At 27.5% G+C, this 19,529-nt stretch overlaps 4 protein-coding genes across 8 annotated transcripts; 2 read left to right on the plus strand and 2 right to left on the minus strand.

The window, feature by feature from the left end:
• Window positions 1–202: 202 nt before the first annotated feature.
• repo (homeobox domain-containing protein reversed polarity) lies at window positions 203–3,042 on the plus strand. Its single transcript, XM_017898307.1, has 4 exons — window positions 203–674; window positions 992–1,070; window positions 1,347–1,570; window positions 2,390–3,042. The coding sequence occupies exons 1-4, from the start codon at window positions 275–277 to the stop codon at window positions 3,004–3,006; spliced, it is 1,320 nt and encodes a 439-aa protein (XP_017753796.1). The 5' UTR covers window positions 203–274; the 3' UTR covers window positions 3,007–3,042.
• Window positions 3,043–4,465: 1,423 nt separating this feature from the next.
• Window positions 4,466–6,514, minus strand: mTerf5 (mitochondrial transcription termination factor 5; the record flags this gene model as incomplete). The annotated part of the gene is made up of 6 exons (XM_017898251.1): window positions 4,466–4,748; window positions 4,816–5,043; window positions 5,131–5,558; window positions 5,630–5,957; window positions 6,116–6,249; window positions 6,329–6,514. Coding segments are annotated over 6 exons (1,587 nt in total), but the record flags the coding sequence as incomplete, so codon positions are not given.
• A 1,064-nt stretch (window positions 6,515–7,578) lies between these two features.
• Window positions 7,579–12,293, minus strand: LOC108546264 (translation initiation factor eIF-2B subunit delta). The gene is made up of 12 exons (XM_017898252.1): window positions 12,269–12,293; window positions 11,943–12,005; window positions 11,488–11,594; window positions 11,240–11,403; window positions 10,810–11,132; window positions 10,170–10,183; window positions 9,684–9,742; window positions 8,632–9,531; window positions 8,427–8,554; window positions 8,175–8,352; window positions 7,918–8,098; window positions 7,579–7,837 (listed from the first exon to the last, which is right to left on the minus strand). The coding sequence occupies exons 2-12, from the start codon at window positions 11,945–11,947 to the stop codon at window positions 7,629–7,631; spliced, it is 2,268 nt and encodes a 755-aa protein (XP_017753741.1). The 5' UTR covers window positions 11,948–12,005; window positions 12,269–12,293; the 3' UTR covers window positions 7,579–7,628.
• A 533-nt stretch (window positions 12,294–12,826) lies between these two features.
• Window positions 12,827–18,984, plus strand: LOC108546287 (acyl-CoA oxidase 1). 5 transcript variants are annotated; one of them, XM_017898295.1, is made up of 12 exons: window positions 12,827–12,860; window positions 13,226–13,379; window positions 16,084–16,243; window positions 16,325–16,493; window positions 16,565–16,688; window positions 16,782–16,901; window positions 16,985–17,100; window positions 17,394–17,563; window positions 17,722–17,878; window positions 17,950–18,290; window positions 18,370–18,622; window positions 18,724–18,984. In XM_017898295.1, the coding sequence occupies exons 2-12, from the start codon at window positions 13,250–13,252 to the stop codon at window positions 18,982–18,984; spliced, it is 2,001 nt and encodes a 666-aa protein (XP_017753784.1). In that variant the 5' UTR covers window positions 12,827–12,860; window positions 13,226–13,249. The 5 variants fall into 5 exon arrangements, with proteins under 5 accessions (XP_017753784.1, XP_017753785.1, XP_017753780.1 ...); XM_017898296.1 differs by lacking the exon at window positions 12,827–12,860 and adding an exon at window positions 12,913–12,931; XM_017898291.1 differs by lacking the exon at window positions 12,827–12,860 and adding an exon at window positions 12,964–13,031.
• The last annotated feature ends 545 nt before the right edge of the window (window positions 18,985–19,529 follow it).

A 19,529-nucleotide genomic window follows, 5' to 3' on the forward strand; every position in this document is an offset into this window, starting at 1 on the left:
AAGAGAAATGTGAATTTACTTGGAAGAGTGAAGGAAAGAGTTGCTGGTTATTTAAGAGAAAGAAAAAGTTCTATCTGCTTTTGATAATGAAGCCACGTGCCTATTAAAACATCAAGAGTTCTTAGAAAAGGATCGTGTTATCCTTGTTATCTATTGATTATTATTATTTAAAAACTAGAAAAATAATCTAAAATTGTTATTTATCGATTGAAGAATAAAGGAAAGAAGATAATAAAAGGACTTTAATTCTACAAAAATCTTCATTGGTGAAAAAATGGACGGAGGTCCCTTCGATGATCCAATATTTTCTGACTTCGGTGGTCGAGGAGGTTCCGGAGTTCACAGTATTCAAGTGATGCTCGGTCTTCATGGTGGACACCACGGTGGCGATTTAATGCCCACTGGAGGCCACCTTCACAAATTGGATTCCTCCAATAGTCCACCACCCCATCATCAGACATCTCATCATCATTTGCAACAACAGCAGCAACAGCAAAAGGAGTTAAAGGAACTGGAATTGGCTGGAATGTATGCTCCTCTTCCTCAGACACAGGATGTTACCACTTCGACGTCCACCGCCGCAACACCGACTTCAACGACGCTACAGCAAGGTCTGCAGCTTGGAAATCCTTTAAAAAGAAAACCAGAGGACCCGATGAACACTCTTGCTCCAGGTACGTATTATGAAAATATTTAAATAGAAAAATTTTTCGAAAATATTGAATTTTCATTGATTTGTAGAAATTATTGCAAAATTTGTTTAATTTTATGAAAATATTAGTTTCCGAAGTTTATCTCAGTATATAAATTAGGAGAATTTATACCTCGTCCAAAATATATCATGCAGTTAAAGATTAGTTAAGGCTCTATATGATTGAAATTAGATCTGTATATGTAACAACTGATTTAAGATACAATATTAACATATTGCTAAACTATTATTTTTTAGGGATAATTCCGGGAATTTAAATTACGTTCGTTCATTTTACAGTCAGTAACGAGGCACAACCAGCTAAGAAGGACTCAAAGAAGAAGACTGACAACAATGGAATCAAGAAGAAAAAGACTAGGTATTTATTTTCGTCTTTCTTTGTCAATAGATTTAAAATTAATATTTAATCTATTCAAGACAAAATTAATTGTTCACCATTCGATTCTAGTTTCAATTTTAATTACATTATTCTCATCTAGTAATGAACAAATTTTTAAAAACGTGATATTGCTATCATGGAACATATTTTAAACTGCTGAATGTTAGTTTTGTCTGGTTGAAAAGAAAGATTAGTCTGAAACTTATTACCATTCGATGAACATTTGATTTTCATTTTGCAAACTAATTATTTTAGAACAACATTTACCGCTTATCAGTTGGAGGAATTGGAAAGGGCATTTGAGCGTGCACCATATCCTGATGTCTTTGCACGTGAAGAACTTGCCCTGAAACTCGCTTTATCGGAATCAAGGGTTCAAGTCTGGTTTCAGAATCGTCGTGCAAAATGGCGGAAGAGAGAACCTCCACGTAAAACTGCTGGTTACATGGCTGCTGGTTCAGCAAGTCCCGGCTTATCAGGTAATTATAGTAAAAATTTTATCGAATTTCTATCTAATTTATTGATTTCTTAATTTTTTATCCGTTTTATTTTAATTTATTTTATTCACGAAGATTTGATTTATTTTGTATAGAAATATATTCTGAAATAATTGCATTAATAAAATAATACTTGATTTATTATTCTTTTTATCAAAGAAAATGTAGGAAAAGAATATTTTGAAAATTATAAAAATACTATTAATTATTCAGAAAAGAATAATTCTTTCTAAATATTATATCAAAATTTTTGCATAAATATGATTCATTTAACACTATTATTTACTGATGTTCAAATTAATTGAATAATAATAAAAATATGTTGATGCATATGTATATCATAAAATTATGAAAATGACTAAAATTTATAGCTTACCTCCTGCATAAACTTTAATGTATTTCTCAATCATATAAGAATTCATTTGTAATTATAATATTATTCACTCTTTCATTCTCAAAACTATGTATAACCCATTCAATTTCAGGTCATACATATATAGCTATTGATAATACTAATGCTTTCTACAAAAATATGTAATTTATATTTTAAGTTACAATCATTAACATAATTGACATAAAAATTGACATAAATAATGTCATGAAATTACAATAATTGATATAAAAAATTTCAATACTTACAATTAACATTGATATAAAATCCAGTTTATGCTACTATGCATACTTAAAAACTTCAATAAAATTATATTCATTCTCTACGTATTAATACAAATAATTCGCTTTAAAAAATTACCTTTACGTTTAATAAATTAATATAAACAATTTTCCATTTCTTTCCACTAGGATCATTTACCTCATTGAACAATACTCTCAATCCATTCGCCTCTCCAACAACAGCAGCCGCACCACCGGATGCTTGGGCGTATTCGCCAGCCTACGATCTTGCGCCACACCTGAATCTACTTAGTCCGTCTAATTCTCCATACTCCACCTCCTTTGGTGGACCAAGTAATAACGGATCGGCGTACTCGTATGCAACTATGCTTCCGCAGCACGATGCCTCGTTATTCTCTACACCATCAGGCAATACGATGCGTGTGCACCAAGACTATATGAATGCTAGTAATAGTCCACCACCCCCTTTAACACGAAACGACTATCAGACTATGGTGACCACCCATTCACCACCTACTCATCTAGCCAACTCCATGTCCGAGGAAGAACATCAACAAAACAAACAATTAGATTATGTCAGTGGTCTTAGTCCAGCGGATAAATATCAACATGAACAACCTGATTACACCCAACAACCACAACAACAGCAACAACAACAGGATCAGAAACAAGAATATGGAATGCATTCACCCCAAGGACGTCAAGGAATGAAGGAACAGGTGATGGTGAAAACCGAGCCAAACAACCAACAAAACTATGTTCAGTTGCCTCCTTTTCTGAACTGATTCGAAACCTCCGGTCTAGACTCGCTTTAAAGCAACTGGCGGTTCCGGTTTGGAATGGGTTTCCCTTAGCAAACAAGTTTGAGAATTAATGATAAGGTCTAAGTGAAACTTTTAAATCTGAGTTTTTATAAAGAGAGTTTCAGTTTTGTGTAAGTTGTGCTTAAGGAGATTTATTGATTTTTGGACTTGTTATCAGGTTGGATTTAGAGTAATAACAAAAGGCTTTGAGTTAATTAACCTTGTTATAAATTGCTATCATGATAATAGAAAAGAACTTGAAGGAAGCTTTCTAACAAAGTCCTATTCTAGGAATCCTCAAAGTTCTTGTTATTTATAAAATTTATTTGTAATACTTGTAAATGATTCTGTTCAATGTAATTCGATTTTGTATTATATAGCTTAAAAATTGATAGAAATAATAAGAGTTACCTTTTTGAAAGAAAATTTAACATTAAGAATATGATAATCATTGATTTTTCTTAGTAAAAAAGTAATCTTAAAAGAAACATGTTTTTTATAATAAATGTATCTGTATGAAACAAAGTATTTTAAGAAAAGTAAATTAGTCAAATGAAAGCATTCCAGTGCCTTGAAAAAACAGATTTGTACGACGTGCGAGTACTTTTGTATTATTTGTCCTCTATTTACACTTACTAGATAAACCACAAGAAACAAGCATTGTTATGTCCTATCCTATTTACATAATCTAAGGTGTATAACAAAACATACGTATATACGTGTATATAGAGAGTATAAACATCATTTGAATTTATAAAATTTCTTATAAAGATATTTTGCGTGTATTTTGTAATATGTTTTTCTTTTTGTGATGTTTATAATTACTCGCATCTAAATACACTTAAAAATGAAAATATGTAATCAATTATTTGGCAATAATGTGCCTTAAATAAATGACAACTTCTGAAATATTTACAAAGTTTAATACAATTTATTATAATCTTGTACGTTAATATTAAATTTGTATATGAAAATGATTTTTAATAAAAATAGAACTATTCGAAATATTCCACAAGAAGAAGCTCATTGTTTTGATAATTAATTTATAATCTTAATGATACTTAAATATTTCTGAAAAGATAGATGATATTAAAAAATATTTGTAGGGATAGCTGAAGTGTTTTAAGGTAACAACCTTTTGATTTGTTTCTTATTACATGAAAATGTAATATGTACAAAATGTAAAAAATATAAGTCATTGATTTAGTCTAAACAAATAATTCTATCAAAATTGAAGTCAACAATTCAAATTTCTTCTAAATGACAAGAAATACATCTGTTTTTTTTTAATCTGCAACCCTGAATAAATTAAAATATTGATTATATTTATCTATAGCCAAAAACTTAATATTCTGTTCTTAAAATGCTAGTAATGTTGAAATTTTCATGATACTGATTATATGTTACACTATTTACATAATTTTCTGTACAGGACTTAATATTATTGCAGAAGATAATCGAACCATGCTGTTCCACTTAGATCAATTGCTTCATTGTCATTATTATTTATATATTCAACAAAGTTATCAGGTTCATATGAATCCTGATAAATATTTGATTTAAAAACTGATACTTCACTTTGCCAAACTGCATCACCACTAAAATGATATTTCTTTTCTAATTTGTACAAGCATAATGCCAAGTATTGTGCAGGAGTAAATTTATATCCCGCTTGTGAAGAGTACTCTTTATACAGCAATTTCAATGTACTGTCAATCTTTGACCTGTGATAAAAAAAAGATATCAAGTATTACGTTTTAATACCTTTAAGCAATATAAATGCTTTTTCACCTTGGATAAAGTATAATATGAATATTTTGACATATATCTTCTATTGAATAATGTTGTTTTAAATAGTGTAACATGTCATTGATATTTTGCAAAGGTATGTATTTCCAAAAAGGATGTCTTCGTATATACAATAATAGCATGTGAGCTTTATCTTCCCCCAACTCTTTACTCAAAATATATAACAAATGCCTCTTCGAACCAGTGGAGCAAACATCCCCTTCTGCAAATCTAGAATATAAATTATTAATAAATTTTAATATATATTACTCTACAATTATTAATGACCTTTATTTTTTATTCAGTTAAAATAGTTACCTCAGAAAGACTTTTTTATTTGATAAATATGTATGAATATTTGCATTGTTTACATAATTTAAACACTGTATATAATTCAGACGATTCATAACTAATTTGTAACAATAAATCATATTCAGTATTCGTGGGTACTTCAACCATATAGATAATTCTAAATTGTTCGCGATACTTGCATACCTTTTTAGAAATTTATCTTTTCTCACTTTCAAACCTTTTACATAAAAATAAAGTGAATTGTTTGATATTTTTAATGTTTCATAAAGTTGCAACAATTGTTTTGTATTATTTATGTCACAAAAAAGAATACGAGGATATCTCTTTACTATATCAATCATAGTTTTGTCATTTATTTTAACATCTCGAAACACAGTAAAAAATTTTTCAATATCATCTACATTCAAATTCAAGAGAAAAGAATTTCTTCTTAGCTGCAAGATATATTATATCATATCAAACCATTTTCTACTTATTATTCCACTTTGCATATAATTATACTTACAATATCTTCATTAAACTCACATGTATATTTTAATATATGTACTAACTTCTTTATTTCTTTAAGGCTCTGATATTTCAATCTTTTCCTTTTGAAAGCCAGTTCATCAGATAATTCTAGCTGAAATTTTTTATAGTACATTACACACAATTGATAAAAATCACCTACTTTCACTTTATTCTGCTTTTCAATTTTTATCAATTTTTTATGAATTTTGTTATTTGTTATAACTATATTGGAAAATATAGTGTCTACAATACTTTCATTATTTAACTTTTTCACATATAACTTTTTAAATTGCTTTATTGATTTACGCATTATTAAGGGAAACCTAAAATATAAAATAGCTATGATTAATGTCAAGATATATTATAAATGTAGATTTAGGATTATAAAGTCAAATTATGAAAATTAAATTATAAATTATTAAAGTAGTAAATAAAATTAATTATAAAATTAAACTTAAATTTGCACAAAAACAAGACATACCCATGAATATGATGTAAATCTATACAATCTATACCTATTTCCTTCAATATAAAAATCCTGTTTCTCACAATCATGGGTCGAAGCATTAAACATGGCACCAAATGGTAAATTTCATTTAATTGTATATCCATATGCTAATGGAAAAAAAATATTACAAAATTATCACAGATATACAACTTATGGCTATCAATAATATAAATAAATTATGTTTACCTGTAGTATTAGACAGTTTTGAATAATTTGTTCTTCTGTAACATTCACAACAACATTGTTCTTTTCAATTTCATTCATTTTTTTAATAGTATTACAATCAAGTTTCAAATGTGTAGTCAACATATTATTAATTTTTTCTGAAGTTAAAAGAGATGAAACTGATCTTTTAAAATGCTTCATCACAAATTTTATTCCAAATAATCGTTTAAACATTTTATTCAAAATTCGAAAAAGAAAATCGATTGAAACATTAAAAGTAAGGTTATAATGTTTATGTCATGTTATTAATTTATAATATGAAATAAAATTGCATTACGTAAGCGAGTATTTAAAACTTCAGATATCATACATTTTAGCAAATATTTCTTTTCACAAAATTATAGGTGAATTATAAAATATTATGTCATAAATACTGATCTGAAATAATTGCTCAAAAAGAGATCAACATAAAGAAATTATAAATAAAATCTTTTCTGCTTTTTTTAAATTCTATTATATTTTTTAATTAACTCTTACAATATTTAATGCATTCTGATAATTAATATAACTAGAAATAAATAAAGCTATTTCCACATATTAAATGAAAGTCCAACAACGAGTAAAATAACATGTAAATTTGTAACTATTTTATATTTCAAATTTCCCGCAAAAATAAATAAAGATCTTCGGCCTAAAATTACAACGATGCAATTAAAGAATTTAACTGTATCATTTAAAATAGTAAATTCAAAAATTATGTTGAATGTACAGCGCTAGCATGAACGTGTTAAAGAATTGATATTTAAGTTCTAAGTATGAATTTGCACCATGAAAATTAACATAATGGGGCGTCTTCTTACAATTAGTTTTATATCAATGTTTTATATCTATAAAATATTTTATAAAATATTTCAAAACTTTTTCAAGATTCATTTATTTTCTTTCCCAACTATAATTTATAAATTTTCTAATTAAAATTTAAATTAAAGTTTAAACTAAACAGCATTTAAATTTAAATCGATTTTACCATTAAATAAATATAAAAACATGATTAAAATATAACTATAGTTTGTGTTTCAGAAATTTATTTTAAAATACACAATACAATATACAATAATAATAAGCAAATTAATATTTTTGAAGGTATAAGTAAAAAAGGTCACGATATATATTTCTCTGTTCTTAAAGTATTATAATTTTGAAATTTTATCTAAAACCAATTTATATACATAGATATAAGAAATATAACGATCATTCATTTTATATTGGTGTTTAAACGTTATGTGATGTAGTTAAGGAATACATTTTGGTATAGTTAAAGTTAGATCTCCGATGGTTTAATGCGTAGAATCACAGGAACGCTAGTACACGGTAAAATGGCTAATTCTGTAACAACAGCCGTTACTAAGTCAGCTGGGGTAACGTCGTATGTAATATTTAAAAGGTTTAACGACTTCTTTGTTTTCCATTTTTCCAATAATGATATTTTCGCGTTATTTCCGTAACTTCGTGCAAGCTCATCTGCATTTCCTGCAAATCAACAATATAGAAAGAAATAAAAATATACAAATAAATAAATAATATATAAATACATATGAAGTTCTATTCACCTAATTCATTATAGACAATAGAATCTGTTTGTACACGTTCACAAGATTTATGAGTCTCACAAGCTACTAAGACTGGAATATTAAAAGCTCTTGCCATCAGGGCAACTTGGGCAGTGCCAACCCGTGACATTACTGCACCATTTGCTAATATTGCATGAGCACCGAGAAATACTTTGCTCACCTATTAAATAGTTATTATTAATAATTCTAAGAAGTATTAGAAATAAAATGAAAACAAAATATTTATTTTTGCTTACTTCAGGCATTACATAACTTAAAGCATTAATTAAAATGTAGGAGCAATCTATTCCATGTCTTGCTAAACGTCTAAGCTGTTCTTTTCCTTCCAACCATGGTCTTCCATCCACAACAATAACACGGAACTGTTTAGTTGCAGTATGTGCATCTAATAGTATCTTATGTATCAAGGATGAACTAAAAGTAACAAGTTTTGTTGCAACTGAGAAATATGTATAAACATTTTAAAATGTTTAAAAATGAGTACTTACTAGCCATAAGTTAAGATAACATCTCCATTAGATATTTTAGTTTGAATAGTTATTGATATTGCTTTGTCAGCAAGTTGTATTTGCTCCTGAATATAAGTATCTATTGCATTACTTAATTTACTTTTAGCCTGAAATGTATGATTTTACATCATTTTAAAATTATCATTCTATAGAAATGTATTTGAAAGTTGAAAATAATACTCACATCTGCATCAGACAATGAAGAAGGCAACTGTGTCATTTGCCATTTTAAATGTCTCAATGCATTCTGCATTGAAACAGCTAGTGGTCTACAATGATGCAAATATGCTACAGATTCTTGTAAACTTGCTTCAAGACCTCTAATAAAGTCAGCTTGCGATGGTCTTTTAAAATCTTGAATAAGCTGCTTAACAACAGCCAAAAAAGCAACACATCTAGCATTACTACCAACAATTACTTTACTTGCATATTGTGTACCTAATCTAACTATTGCTGGATGTATATTTGAATTAACAAAAGGAACATCAACAATGGCTTGTTTTCTTTCATGATACAGATGTTTGAAAAGATTTATTTCATGAGTATTATTATTTTGAATGATTTTTTTAGGTGTTGTTTCTTTCTTCTCCCTGTCTGTTACATTAATATTATGTACTACAGACTTATTGCTATTGTCCTCTTCCTTACTTTTAATTTTACTTCTTTCTAACATAACTTGTTGTTTTGCTGCTCTTTGTGCTTCTTGTTTTGCTCTCCTTTCTGCTCGTAATTCTGCTTTGCTTTTTCCTTCACTACCAGTCTCCAATATTGGATTTTTTTGACACATGTTTGCAGTTTCATTGCCTACTGTTACTGCATTAGGAGATTCAATATTTTCATTGACTACATTTTTTGATGTTTCATTACTATTTGTATCCTTAATACTACTGGAAGGATCAGATTTATTGTTTGACAGATCATCATTTAATATCTTAATGGACTTAGCTTTTGCTTTGGCCAAAGCTTTTGCAACTTTCTTTGCTTCACGCTCTGCTTTTATTTCCTCCCTTGATTTTTGAGATACGTTCTTCTTTTTATTGGTCATTTTAGATGGTATAATTGCTGATTTCTTGATTTCAGAATTCTTTACAAATAAATAAATTTTCCTTGATTATTTAGCAATATTTTCCAAAATATTAGATATCAAAAAATAATCTTACAATAAACAAGAAAAGAAAAAAGAAAAAATTCTGATACTAATTTAAAGTCTGATACTAATTAGGAATATTTACGGACATGTTCCTCATGCTTCATCATTACTGTATGAGTTCTCAGATGCGAACAGGAATATCCAGCTGGAAAGGCCAATTCAATTTAAAAAAATTCATGTATTTAATATTTATATAAATCAATATATACTATAAAATGTTACTTAAAATATAACTTTTCATTTATTAATAAGTTCCTGGTGACATAAAAAAAATTGTAATATGGATCTTGTAAAACATTTTGAATAAATATGTCTATTATGAAATTAAAATTTTACAGTATTATAAAACAATATTTATTGTTGAATAAGCCTACTGTCAAAGTGTTTAAATTGTTTCATGCAGTCTAAAATATTATTAATTAGGTATTTTAATTGAAATATTTCTTTTATCCAAAAATTTTATTTTACATATACTAATTTTATTTTTCTAACCTATTGTGAACTTGTTATTTCAAATGGATATTATAATAAAATAATTTTTTGTTTATATATATCGTATTCAAGATAAATACCTTTTAACTTGTAATTAATACATATTAGTTAAAAGTGTATGTCGTAGAAAGAATAATGTTCACTTAATTTTAGTAAACTTTTGACTATGTATTCAATATTCTCGCCATATTCTACGAACTTAACAAGTAACCGTGCTTCCACCTACAGATACATTAAAGATATTTACAGATATATTACAGATATATTTACAGATATTATAGATAGATTACAGATATAATAAAATCAAATTTGTTTATGCAATTTTTTTCATTCATACAATTTATGAAAATAGTTAAATATTCATGTTTATGACAACATAAATAACAAATTAGCGGTGAATTAAAATTTTTATAAATATTAAATGTATATTTGTTTTCATATAAAAAAATTTGATTATCAAATAAAATAGACAAAATCAACAATAAAACATATATATTCTGATATAAGTAAATATAAAAATAAATTAGCACAAATCACCTCTACAAATTGGAATAATGGATGATAGAATAATATTCATTTACTTAATGGATGTTTTCCATTTTTTCATATTTTGTATGTTTCATTTTTATAAGGGATACAAAAATTAATAATTGAATAAAAAATAGAATAAGATTTTTTTATATTTTATTTATACAACAATCTGTAAAATTGTTAGATCACTTTTTTTGCGCTGCTGCGGCTTCGTCTTCGCGTTGGTAAGATTGTAACAATTCTTGTTTCTTTGTAGCAATACGTTCTGCTCTACGTTTACGCGCTTCTTTAACTTTAGTACGTCGCGCCTCAGCTTGTTCCGAAAGCATATCTGCTCTCGCTTTTTCAGCCTTCTTTTTGTGAATAAATTCCATCAAAACTCTTTTATTCTTGAACACATTACCCTTGGCTTTCATGTATAGGGAATGATAAAGATGTCTGTCAATCTTTTTCGTTTCGCGATATTTCTTCAAAAGTCTACGAAGAACTCTCATCCTTTGAATCCATAAATCCTGCAAAAATAGATAATTCAATTTTAATGCTATTATTAAATTTTACGTCTATTACAATTTAAATCTATCAAATTAGTAAACAGATAATTATGAAAACTTCTATTTACCTTTTGTGGTGTACGAGCATTTGCTGTACCTTTTCTTTTACCAAAGCCACAATGACGTCCTTTACGTCTAGCCTCAGTATTTTTCCGAACTCGTGCTCTTGAATGAACAGCAACAGGTTTCTTAATTATGAGACCATCCTTAATCAGCTTTCTAATGCTTTGCCCTGAAAAAAATAAATAAATAAAAGTTCATATATATTAAACAGTAATGAAACAAATATGAGAATTTAGTCTAAAAACAAACGTACGGGAGTTTGTGTTTGCAATTTCATTGATTTCATTCGGATCCAACCAAACCTTCTTTTTACCACATCGCATAACAGAGGCTGCAAGCCTCTTCTGTAGTTTCAAAGAACTGAAACATATATAGTGAGGTTATGTTGTGGTAGGCAATTATTAACATACAACACAATTTTGTACCTTCAAAATATTATCTTAATTTTCATAAAATAACAATCGCTAGAAATTAACTGTGGTTTATTATATGTCAAATTAGCTATTAAAAAACTATAGATTTTAATCACGGAACCATGTGGTCAGTCGTCAACAAATTATCAAACATAAAATGTACAAAATATAATATTTCAAATTAATTAACACATTTTCGTGTCGGTACATATCTTCTTATTTATGTTCAAAATAACAAATTACATTTAAGTAAATATTATTAATATGTAATTGAAAATTTTTGAACAACCCGTACCTCATAACGGAGCCTACAAGTCCCTCTTGCTAAAGAACATCAAGATGGTGGAAACTACATTTCCTATGTATTGACATCGAACGGAAGTAACAGAGAAAAACAATTTTATTTTAAATAATTATACAAATCTGGACAAATACTATTATATTGTAATAAATTTTATTAACAGGTTATAGTTTAAACCTGTTATAAGTAAACTTACTTTACGATTAATTGTATTACATTAAAAATATAATAGATTATTTTTGAAATAAAATTTTAAATATTTAGAATTAACTTTTTTAATAAAAATATTTTTCAGTAATTTAATAATGATAATTACCCACCAATGATGATAAAACATAAGCAATTATTTATTACAAAAATTAAAACGATGAAAATTACATGAATACACGAAACAGAAAAGTTCAAATAGTTCAATGGAATAAAAAGTATGCAAGTGCTACTTGTAAGTTATATAAAATCGTTTCATGATATAATAAATTTATATAACAAATCAGGTAGATAATTTCATATATAATACATATTCTTATTTTAAATTATGTAAATTTAGATTCTTACATATAATAATTTTCTTAGGAGAAAGTTTTTTAATACAGTTATTAAAAACATAAAAAATTTCGTTAAATAAGTTTAGTAAAAGATGTATGTATGCATTAATACAGATATTTATCTATATACGTTTCTTATTTTATACAACTAATTTTTACAAGCATACTGTGAATTATAATTTCCCGCCAAAGATAGCGCAATTAGCAAACACGTGGTATAGATAGCATATATCCTCTTTATCATGTGTATACCCAATGTTATTATAAAGTTACTACAGTATTGGTAAAAACTGCAAGTAACAAAAAAAAGTTGTGTGTGAATAATAGTTAGCAAGTTTAGACAGAGGTTTTTTATTTCTAAAGAAATGTAAATCGAGCACTTTATCTTCAATGTAGTCTTAATGTTCAACGTGACATAGCAAATGACTTAGCAAACACGTAATATAGACAGCATATATCTTCTTTATCATGTTTAAACCCAATGTTATTATAAAGTTACTACAGAATTGGTAAAAACTACAAGTAACAAGAAAAAGTTGTGAGTGAATACTAGTTTGCAAGTTTAAACAGAGATTTTTTATTTCTAAAGAAATGTAAATCGAGCACTTTATCTTCAATATAATCTTAATGTTCATCGTGACATATGACATACTTATAAGCTAAACATTTTTATGTAAGCAATAAATATTGTTGAGCTAGTCCCGAGAATTGACGTGATATTTTCTTGTGTAGACAGTGCATAACAATTTGTCAAGCATGCAAGACTACAAAATAACTGTGAATAAAGATCTGCAATGTGAACGACATAACTGTACATTTCAACCCATTGAATTAACGCATTTCTTCGATGGCAGTCCAGAAAATACAGAGCAACGTCATGAACTAGGTCAGTTTAAATTTTTTCGTGCCTCTAAAATTTAAACTTGTCTCTAACAGCTCGAGTTTTGTGCGATACTTTTTAAAGATTTTTCGTTTAAGAAACTTAGTGAAAAACATCAAGTGACTTAGAGATAATAATTAGTGATTTGCGTTCTTATATATTAGGAAAAAAGGTACATTTTAGTTAAAGTAAAATACATAACAAATGCAAAATAAGAATACCTACTAGGAATAGACTAAAACAATACTCTAGAATGTAATTATAAAATATATATTAAAACGGAAGATAATTCAAGAATATAAGCAAAAGGTATTAGTAAATTAATTGGGAGTAAAGTTTTATCACTTATTAAGGTTATAAATTTTTAATAATTAATCATGTGAAAAATTGGTTAGTCTAAATAATATTAATTACGAATTCGTTGCGACCTGTAAAAATTATGCCATGATGCATAGACAACTTTTCTTATTTTTTAAATATTTTATAATTACTTTTTACAGTTTTTTCTATGATATAAAAAATCAATACAATAATCATGAATAAACCATATTTATTATTAATTTTACAATTTATATATATACTGTATATATGAAAGGTAAATTAAGACTTTACTATTATATTTTATAGCTTTATCGTGAATAAAAAATATAGAAAAAGTGTTTATTATTTTTGTATTTTTCATGTATACATACGATTATACATTAAAAAAAACTCCCATTTCCGGTTCCAAATGGTATGACATTAAACGGATGATATTTTATTTTCATTAAGAATAAAAGACTTCAGCAGTTTTTACATTGCAAAATTCTTTTCACTAATTAAAATTTTTAAACATTGAATTTAATTTGTGGCATTTATTCCAAGATGTACCATTTATTTATTTATTTATGCTCAAATACCATATAAAAAAAATAACTATTTTAGCAAATTCAAATATAATCCGAGCGAGAGGCATACTTATAGATGCGGCTTAATGCAGTAATTTCATTATACATGATCTTTTTACAAGTGAAAGTACATTTATTTGTGGAATATTTGCTTTATTTTTTCAGTGTATTTATTATTTTCTCTTTAACTTATTGATCAACGAATTGTGTTTTAGATGAATTTGACAGCTTCTTTCTATCACCGCTAATTTAATTTTAAATCCATTGTTCATTTTTTTATTTTCTAATGATATTTGGTAAAATTATTTAATCTCTCCGTCCGTAAATGCAACGCATTTAGCTATTCATTTTTACGTAGTTTCCACTTTCTGTGTACGTTTTCTCAGATCTCCATTCCTTATATCAGTAAATAGGTTTCCTTTCTCTTCCTTGCTTAGTCATGTTCCGAGTTGTATGAATAAAATTTTTATGCAAATTGTACATAATATATCAGTAACTATCAGTAATTACGTTTAATTCGTATTATTTTTCACCTTCAGTATAATACATATTTTTTCATTGTGTGATTTTTTTTGAACAATTTCAAAATGGAGTTCGTAATTGTCAAAATTTATATAATAATTGCTTCTCTTCTCTGTTTATACGATTAATGAAAAACGATATTTAGATTAAGATTATATATGAATAAATATTAATGCTTCCTTAAAATCTATTTTATCATATTTCGTATTATTACACATCCATATAAAATAATGCGATTTCTTAATTACCATTGTAATTGTTATGACAAATTTTATTTTATGTATATATATCATTTTTAACGAAAACAGATACAATGTGGAATTGCATTTATTTTAAATACAATTAATCTGTCAATTCATCTGTTAAAAATGATATATACTTAAACAGACATTTTGTAAGTTGTAAGTCCTGAAGGTTTTATTTGAATTAGAGGAAAGGGGTCACAGTTGATTGGTTATTGCACCATTTTATATTCATTATAGGCGTGATTGGGTTCAAAGTCAAATTATTCGAAATTAAAAATTGCACAGTCATATCAGTAAATAGATTGATCTCTGATTTATTTATCAAAATAACGATCTGCAACCTTTGAGCATCAGATTAGATTGTTATTATACGAAAAAATAATCGATTAGATAATATCGTAAAAATTAGATCGAGCTCTTAGATTATGTATTCTGTTTGCAATTATGATGTAACGACTGCCAAAATCAAAATTATAATTGAATTTCCAATTACTTCATTTTTCTTTGTGCGTATTTTCAGTATGCATCATCTACATGCGAGATAAAAATTATATAGAATTAATTATTATGATATAATATATTAATTATTGATTATAGTCAAATTAATTAACGTCCTTTTCTAATTAATTTTTTATTATATTCGTTACTTCTTTATTTTAACGCGAGATGTATTATGATTATACAATTGTATGCTTAATTGTTTTGATTTTCGAAAGTTATATATTTTTAGATATGTTTCCTACAGAAATAAAAAATAATGATCTCTCTGAGGCTTCAACCTTTTCGTAAGCATTGAAATTCGCTTCATTTATATGCATACGTATGTATGTACATATCCTTTCATTACCATTCGAAAAAGAGAATAAAAAATAATTAATTTCATAAATTCATAAATTTCCACTTGCACGAAATATGTCAAATCATGCTAGAATTTCTTTTCTTTCAACAAAATTATTTATGTTCAACAAAATTATTTTTCTTTCACAAAATTATTTTTTTTCACGCAGAATTTAATTAAAAAGTAATTAATTTTAATTTTTCAAATTTTGTTTTTAGAAAAATATTTTTTGAACGACCCAGAACTTCGAGATATTGTACCAACCGAATATAAGAGTCACAAAGAAGTGTATGAAGATGCTGTGCAAAGAGCATGCAAAGTTTTCAGAAAGATCAAAGAGTTGCAAGAGTCGGGGAAAGCAAGTGTTTATGTTTTACGGTATGCTGTATAATTATTATATACTGTTTTGAGATATATTTATTAAGAATATATAGTGTCTTCATTATGGATATTTTGCAGACATATCTTTGGAGCTAGACTTGGGTCAGGATTATTTAGAGATGGAAATCCATTTGTGTTGCATTATGCTATGTTCATTCCCTCTATATTAGGACAAGGAAATACACAGCAACAAGGATATTGGGTATCTAGATCTTGGAGTGGTGACATTGTTGGCACATATGCTCAGGTAAAATGTAAAGAAATTTAAGAAATGGAACTTACAATACAAATGAATATTATTTGCTCTTTCTGTTATAGACCGAACTTGGCCATGGAACGTTTATCAGAGGTTTAGAAACTACGGCAACGTACGATGCTTGTACGAAAGAATTTGTTTTAAACAGTCCAACCTTGACTTCCTACAAATGGTGGCCAGGCGGGTGTGAGTATATTGTAATTTCAAAAGTAACAAAAGTGCGATAAGAAATATGTATGTTTATTAATATTACGATTTATTTATAATTTTAATTATCAGTGGGTCATACTGCAAATTATGCGATAGTTCTTGCACAATTATACGTGCAAAACGAATGTAGAGGAATACACCCTTTTATTGTACAATTAAGAGACGCAGATACACACGAACCCATGCCTGGTATGTAAACATAATATTGTTTGCAATTAGTTATATAATAAATAGCAAGAGAAAAATCAAATTAACTTGTATTGCACTTTTAGGCATTAAAATAGGAGAGATTGGCAGGAAATTGGGAATGAACGGCGTTAACAATGGTTTTCTTGGATTTAACAATGTTAGAATACCACGGATGAACATGTTGATGAAAAATTCTAAGGTAAAAAAGAAAACATGTTCACTTTAATAAAATTACTGTAAAAACAGGAAACAGTTCTATTTCTCTTTGGTAAAACTGAAATTTACCGTTGTAAATTACGTAGGCTGTATCTTATAACACAATCTTATGTAGAATAACGACTTTTCTTATTTTGGTACCTTTTGTTTCTTGCGAAATCCTTTTCCTGTGGCAGTAAATGTGAAAGGTAAATTATACGTGCAATCTGTGTAAATAGAACTGTCTATCATTTATGATTGTTATTAGAAATTACAAAATTACATTTTTCATTATAGGTACTGGAAGATGGAACGTATGTAAAAGCATCAAATGATAAGTTAACGTATGGTACAATGGTGTTTGTCCGAGTGGTGTTGGTACACGATGTCGTAAGTTACTTATCGAAAGCCGCCACTATTGCAGTTCGATATAGCGCAGTGAGACGTCAAGGTCAAATAAATTCGGAGTAAGTTATCGAAAATAATTACTTTTCATTGTGAAGTAGTTTTCTTCAAATAAAATGTCGAATATCGATATTTTTTAAAGAAGTAAAATATCAAATTTTAATGTTAACGTTATAACTTTGTATCTTTTTTTCTTTTTTTTTTTTCATTTTTTGCTTAGAAAACCTGAAGTACAGATCCTTGATTATGTAACACAACAATATAAAATTTTCCCACATGTCGCTGCGTGTTTTGCATTCAAAATATCTGCTAATTGGATTTGGGATATGTATAATAACGTCACTGGTAATCAGGAAGGACTGAATCAACTACCAGAGGTGCTTTCTTTGAATCTTTTCTACTAATCCGTTTTTCCTCATCATTTTGATTTTGATAATACTTTTTGTAGTTGCATGCTTTAGCATGTTGCTTGAAAGCAGTTACAACTGCAGATGCAGCAGGGGGAATAGAGCAACTTCGGTTGTCTTGTGGTGGACACGGGTACATGGACTCTAGTAATCTTCCGACAACTTACGGCTTAGTCACTGCTATGTGCACTTACGAAGGTGAAAATACTGTCTTACTTTTACAAACAGCTAGATACTTAGTAAAAGAGTGGAAACAAGCTGTTGCGGGTCAACCACTATCAACGACTATACAGTATTTTATGGATGCAATAAAAGAAATAAAACGACCTTGGGCTAATAGTTTGGAATGTATCATTGAAGCACATTATGCAGTAGCTGCAGGGTATTCTTGACATGAAATATTATTAAATAACTGTGCAAGAATTTTTTGAAATGTTTACAAAATTTTTATTTTTTCATAGAAATATCGGTTTAGCAGTGGAACACATGGATCATAGAATACAGAATGGTATTTCTCCAGAAGATGCCTGGAATCAAACTAGCATTGAATTAGCGTATTGTGCAGAGGCTCATTGTCGAGCTTTTGTTGTAAAAAGATTTGTTGAAGCCGTTAAGCAGGTTTCGGTTTCTCAGCAATTACGTCAAGTTCTGTTTCAACTCTGCGAATTTTATGCCCTATATTGGACTTTGCAAAAACGTGGCGATTTCCTTCAGGTTGGTGTTGTTTTCTTTTATGAAATAAGAAAAGTACAAAATATATTTTGTATTGTATTTTATGGCATATTTTGAGTAAAATGTAATTTTCTGTTCTTTAGTTTTCGTCTATGAAAAAAGCAGACGTACTGGTGCTTCAGTCACGCCTTGAAGATTTGCTAGCGATAATCCGTCCAAACATCGTAGGTATCGTTGATGGTTTCGATATCCATGACGAAATTCTTAATTCGACTTTAGGTTCTTATGATGGTAATGTGTATGAACGTTTATTCGCTGAAGCCATGAAAAGTCCTTTAAACCAAAACAGTGTGAATGAATCTTTTAAGAAATATTTGAAACCATTTCTCAAAAGCAATTTATAATGCAATTGTTTCTCAACAAAAAATTTTTATTTAGAAAATAGTTTCTAATATAAATATAAAAATATAAAATAGTAATTACTGTTAACTTTAGATTTTATCAAAAAAGCAAAATTATTTAAACAAAATTTAAGTTAATCATAATTACTATTTTGTATTTCGTATATGACAATTAAACTTCTCTGAGTCTTGTATATTTGGTTATTACCGATTACGTAATAGTTTTTATATTAAACAATTTTTATATCAAAAGGAATTAATATGTTCTTATACATTCTGAAGTTTAAAAATCATGTTTGTTGATCTCAATTTATAACATACAACAACCGCAATATATTATATGTATAATGTTGAAAAAAAAATTTATGAAAGTTGATCATTTTACTGATAGTTAATGTTCAAAACAGAAAATAAACATATTTTTTGTACAATATTTATAGATTGTCGTTGTAAATATTTTATACACTGAAGTATAAAATTGTGTAAAAAGTGTAATAATTGTGAAAGATATTCAAGAGAGATTTTATTTTTGCAAGAAGTTTTTTCGA

The sequence above is a fragment of the Eufriesea mexicana genome, unplaced genomic scaffold (genome assembly GCF_001483705.2).
Source record: "Eufriesea mexicana isolate 0111107269 unplaced genomic scaffold, ASM148370v2 scaffold657, whole genome shotgun sequence".
Classification (NCBI taxonomy): domain Eukaryota; kingdom Metazoa; phylum Arthropoda; class Insecta; order Hymenoptera; family Apidae; genus Eufriesea; species Eufriesea mexicana.